The sequence below is a fragment of the Pleurodeles waltl genome, chromosome 2_2 (assembly GCF_031143425.1).
Source record: "Pleurodeles waltl isolate 20211129_DDA chromosome 2_2, aPleWal1.hap1.20221129, whole genome shotgun sequence".
Lineage (NCBI taxonomy): Eukaryota > Metazoa > Chordata > Amphibia > Caudata > Salamandridae > Pleurodeles > Pleurodeles waltl.
The window spans coordinates 996,159,201-996,165,200 of NC_090439.1; the positions used below are offsets into that span (position 1 = coordinate 996,159,201).

General features: G+C 41.1%; 1 protein-coding gene across 2 annotated transcripts in view; it reads left to right on the top strand.

Annotated features, from left to right (window-relative positions):
• The window catches only part of SQLE (squalene epoxidase), a 99,409-nt gene extending 93,967 nt beyond the window's left edge, over positions 1 to 5,442 (top strand). For both annotated transcript variants that reach the window (XM_069220732.1, XM_069220731.1), the window contains one exon: positions 3,378 to 5,442. In XM_069220732.1, coding sequence (XP_069076833.1) covers positions 3,378 to 3,570 — 193 coding nt within the window. In that variant the 3' untranslated portion in view covers positions 3,571 to 5,442. The remainder of the gene's footprint in view (positions 1 to 3,377) is intronic.
• The last annotated feature ends 558 nt before the right edge of the window (positions 5,443 to 6,000 follow it).

Genomic DNA, 6,000 nt, shown 5'->3' on the forward strand with positions numbered 1-6,000 from the left:
ACGTTCTACTCATCAGTTCAGTCTCCCCCATGAATGCTGCCTGTACATGGTTGTTCTGCCTAACGTTCCCCCTTTACCGGCAACAGAGGGAGAATCTACCACTCAGTTAAGAACCAAAGTGAGCTCCTAGTTATATAAGAACACAAACCTTTCCCTTAGTGACTATAGTAAAAAACTGTTTGTTCGAAGGGTTGAAAGGATCGCCCTAGTACCAAACAATTTTGAGGTGAATGTGTGGCATCACCTTTAAGTTTCCATAACTGGAACACTAACTACTTCAGAGCAATACAGTAAATATTAATCCTTATTCTGACACTGACCTGATTCCACTTGGCTTTTTCCATATGCACCATATACCTGCTGCTAATCAACTATCTATTCCTGTTGCCCAAAGACCCAACCATATAGAATCTGCACATATTACAGTTTCAAATCTTTACTCTGTGGTTGCCAATCTGGATGAACTAGACTGCCTGAATTACAATCCTTTTAGACATGAAGGACCAACTTTGATCTCGGAAAACCAAACTGGTGCAGATGAGCTTAGTTACACATATGGTAAAATTGGTGACCAATTTGCTATGCTGGAACATCTCGGGATTGAAGTCCAAGCAACTAAATGATTGGTTATCAGTTGTTGAGAGATATGATATTGTGATGTTCCAGGAAATGTGGTCTACTGAAGATATTGTTTAGAACGGTTATCAAAGCTTCAGTATCCCCGTTACGATCTATAATATCTACTAGTGGACAGGCCCCATTAGACAGCAAAATTGAACCAATTGCATTCAGATATATGGGAATCCCAGTTCTTTTGGTTATACTCCACAATATTTTTAATTTTTACCTTATTCATTTTTATAATTCATTCAATATGCAGAACCACAAGTTAGACATCAATACTCTATTTTGTATTTTAGCTCCCTTAAAAAAATAGACCCTTTGCTGTCCTTAATGCTTAATGATTTTAATGTTCTCTTTTGGGGGGGGCGGGAGTCAAAGCCAAAACTGGAATTAACACTACCCATATTAACCCCTTTTTTATCTGGGATAGGGAATAAATTACCGGGAGCAGATAGCAGGGGTAACAGGCTATGAAGATATCTGCTAGAATTCGGCCTCTTGAATACAGCAGAAGCTAGAGGGCAAACTTTGTAGGCTGGGGACAGGGTACAATTATAGATTATGTCTTTCTCCCAGAACTTTTGAATGAGTTAACGCACTCTGCGGGGACCCTGGAAAATAGTATTGGGGCTAGAGCCACTTATAAGTCATCTATTAGGGAATGGAAAACAGACGTTAAGGAACATATTTAGCAAAACCTGACTAAGGCCTGTAAAGACAAAGATCCTGGTGTTTCCTGGATAATTGTGAATGCCAACAAAAGAGGATGTGACACATCAGATGGCCATGGCACTAATATTAGCGCCAATAGCTAGGTGGAGCTCCTTAGCCACATGTACCTTTTGGTGTGGATGGTGATGCTGCTATGTAGGAGGTCACCATGCTCTCTCCACCAAACGTAAATTTTTCACTTGAGATTGTTGTGGATGCCATAAATGCTAAACCATATTTTAAGGCCCTGGGAACTGAAGGGGTCCCCCATGGACCTATTTAAATCGAGCATCGAATTTTGGAGGCCCATCATAGCTGATGTTTTGAATGCTCCAACTTCTCCAACAAGATTCCAACTTGCACTGATCTGGTTACTACATGTTTACTTACAGTTCTCATTCAGGTGATCAGGTCTGGGGCCTTTCCTCAGTTATGGAAAGAGGCTATAGTTATCCCTCTAAAGAAAAAGCCTAACATAGTGGATGATCTAAAAAATATAAGACGCCTTTCACTCTTTCCTACCCAGACAAAACTTTATGACAACCATATGAACCAGACTTTATTGGAATTCTCTTCCACACGGAATATCTTAGATGTGTCTCAAAATGGTTTCCATAGTGAACACAGTACGGATTCGGCCTTGGTGGTTCCGACAGATCTTATTCAGACTCAAGTGGACCAGAGTGGAACCGCCATCCTGCTGATGCTTAATCTGTCAGCAGCATTTGACGCGGTGTCCCCAACTTGCATGCTGCATAGGTTGCACCCTCTGAGGGTAAGGGACTCCGCACTAAAAGTATTGAGTTATTTTCTTACCAATAGAACTCATATAGTCAGTTCTGGCAATTTTACAGCCCCACCCATTTTCGGCTTCCATGTGGGCTTCATTAAGCCCTACATTATTTAACATCTATGTGACTCCTTTAGCATCCCTGGTGTGGTGTTTTTGGCTTTCAAGTACAGTCGTATGCTGACAATACTCTGATTAGTGTTTCAGGAACTGATGATATTGAGGCTGTTGCTGAAAGGTTTAAGGGATGAATGGTGAATATTGGTTTTTGGATGCATGAAACTTGCCTTAAGCTAAATGTTGAAAAAACTGAGATTTTAGTGTTCGGGACACAGAGTTCCATATGGTCCTGTGTGTGGTGCCCTCTGACATGTGGTCAGCTCCCCATCCCAGCAGATACTAAGAAGAATTTGGGGGTTATATTTGACAATAAGCTGGTCTTTGACTCCCAAGTGAATAAAACAATAGATAAGGGGAACTCAACACCCATAGGCTGTCTTTGGTCTTATGGGTAGGACACTTTAAGTAATGAAGGGTGTGACCTATGCAGACTGCCACTCTGGCTTCCCCTGATAATTTTCTAAATATCTTCCTTAGTGGACCAGCAGGATTTGTGATACATTCCTGACTCAGGGGACCACTGCGCAATGGGCACACTGGCTGGTAAGAGTTAACTGTTAGAGACAACGGCAGTGGGCGTGAGGTGAGATGTACCTGTCACCACAATGAATATTAAAGGGACAATTTGATCTCTGCTAATTCAGGATTTATCCAGAGTGCACCATCAACGCTTCACTCCGCCTAAGCTTAGGGTACTTGTAAATCTTCATGTAAAGTGATGATCTGTGTACCACAATTGACCCTGTCTGTGCGCACTCGGGGGAGGGTTATGGGAGAGGGCCACCCAGGGACGGACATTATATACAGGCATGTATGTGCAGCTGAGAAGATGACAAACCGGTCTGTTGGGAGGTCCTGCGGGAAGGGGCAGTGGAGGTACTATTCATGTTGACACTCACTCGGTGTCTGTTGTTACCTGTCCTATCTTTTTGAAATTTCACTAAAATATTTGAGTTAAAAAAGAGGGACATTTTACTGTGGAGTCCCAACTATCAGTTGTGAGTGTTATCTAGGGCCCCGTGCAAATCTGGGGGATCCATACTTATAGGACAGTGCATGCATTTAAAATGGAACAGCAATTGAACGAAACACATTTTTGTTGAATAATTGTTCTGTTTGTGTTCCCTTGTAGGTTGTCTCCTAAACCATTGGCGCTGATTGGACATTTCTTCGCTGTTGCATTGTATGCTGTGTATTTCTGCTTTAAGTCAGAACCATGGCCGACAAAACCACGAGCCTTTTACAAAAGTGGTGCTGTTCTCTACAAGGCCTGCTCGGTTTTGTTTCCTCTCATCTACTCGGAAATGAAGTACTTGATTTATTAAATTTGATGGGGAAATGAAAGGTGACAGACAGGACCCCCATGCCTTCAACATCTTGTCAGTTCAATTTTCTAAATTTTTAACTGAGCGAAAACTTCTTAATATACAAAAGTGAAGGTATTTCAGTTGCCTGAATAAGTGTATTTTCAACAGTGTTGTAAATATGTAAATATTTAAAACAGTAAGAGTGACCCATCACTCGGTATGCTTATTGGGGAGCAAAATGTGCTGTTTACGTGGATTACATACATTGAAGCAGTACTACTAATCGACTTGCTTTACAAACTGACAACTTTCCTCTTTCAGGGCTCTTGGTATTTATGTCCTACTTGTTTTGCCTACTGTATTTTTGGTTTAGCCTACTTTAAACAATGCACATTTTCTGTTATGCCTTCATATATATTTTCAAAGTATTTAAGCTGTGAATTTTTTGTAATAAGAAAACATCACCGGCCCTGTAAGTTGTGTTATGGGGACAGGCCTTTGAAACAAAAGCACAGCGCATAATGCAATCTCTGCTACAGAGGGAATTTTGTAAGATGCTTTTAAAACCTTTGGGGCATATTTATGATGCCCCTAGTGCCATCTTGCGCCACATTTGAGTAATTTTTTTGACGCAAATGTGGCGTTAAGGTGGCATTTCCCACGCACCATATTTACAAAGTGGCGCAATGCAAGCACGGCACCACTTTGAAAACCCTTCCGCCACATTATGCCTGCGGCAGGCATAATGTATGCAAGGGAGGCGTTCCCCCATAGGGAGGCCCAGAAAAATAGGGCAGTGAAGTTTAATAGATTTCACTGCGGCATTTTTAGCGTCATTATTAATGCCTGCTAAGATGACGCTCCCATTGAAAACAATGGACCTCCCTGTGCTTTGCTGCATTATTTTGGCACTAATCCAGCAAAGTGCCACATTAGCGCCGTAAATTATGACGCTAATGTGGACACGACTGCCATGATTACGGCGCACACATTGTGTCGTTTTGGGGACGCAGTGGGGCACTAGAAAAGCGATGCATCATGAATGATAAACCACTTTTCCACAAATATGACCCTTAGTATTTAAAGCAGCAATGCGGACTAAGAAGCCATTAAGCTGCGTACGCTTCATCTTCAAAGGATAAAAAGATTTATCTCAAACTAATGGAAGTATGCCTGTATGGTCCTAGGCCTGTATGGTCCTTCGCACGCGTGGGCTGCTTTGGGAGGATGCTTATGCGTTTTTAAGTGTTCTATGCTGCATCAGAAGTGAAAGGGGCAAGAAAGAAAAAAAGCTGTGCATTCTGTTTTTGTCTCTTGACCAGGCAGATTTGTGACCTTAATATGTCTGTGCTTTCAAACATCCCACTAAAGCGAAGACTTGCCACAAGGTACTGGAGCAAAGAACCTGAGGCGTCACTGAGGCACATTTCTGAAATGTAAATAAAAATAACTTAAATATGCTCAAACCACTTTGCTGCTATTGGTGCTCAGGAGTTTACATTTTATGGTTCTGTAGACTATATTTTGTGCAATGTCGAATAGAGATTGAAAACTTAGAACATCCAGGTTTCTGTTTTAGCAGCTCTAGGCTCAAGTTGCTGTATACTGGGGCCTTTCAAATCTCTCCACCCATCAATATGTCAGTAAGGATGCTGTTTTTCTGTACGTCGTACATGGTGTCCCAAAATATTTTGATGTATATAGCCAGTCAATGTCAATACAGTACTCGGATAATTATAAATAGATAAAAAATGACAGCATTGGTAATTAAAATGTAATCAAACTGAAATTACTGGTTCATGCATGCAGTGTTTGCAATGTCCATTAGGTATTTTTGCCGTTGACAACTTTTTTAAGTTTTACACAATAAAGTAGCCATTTATATACATACCATTTGCTCCCCGTTAAATAATTTCCTTCAGAAAAGTATTTTTCTTGAAAATCTATTTGCAAATATAAGCCGAAGAAACGTGACCATTGTCATCCTCAAATTAGGTTTTCCTTGTGTACAGCCTTCTAAAATGTCAAGAATCCCTCTCATTTTCTAGCCTACGCTGACAGCTCAAGGATGAGGAGTTGGTTTCTGGTCACTCCGAATGTCTTCACAGTACATCGGAATATTATTTTATTTCTGCTTTGTATTCTTATTTGTGGCTGAGTTCACTTGTTTGAATGTGTTTCATAAGCGCTTCATTAGGTGCCGTATAGTTTTTACTTTCACTTAGTGATGTAGTCTAAGATATTGTGGTCAGTGGGTTGTCTTGCAGGACACACTTGTCACCGTATGTCTCAGCAATTCATTCCAGAAATTCCTGTGCTGGTTATAATATGAAGGCTTTCATGTAGGCTCCCAATACGGCATAGGCCCTACAGTTGCCCGATCGTGTTGCATGTGTGATTGTGGCCTTGCACAGCAGGTCATTGACTGCTTGGAGAGTACATAATGCT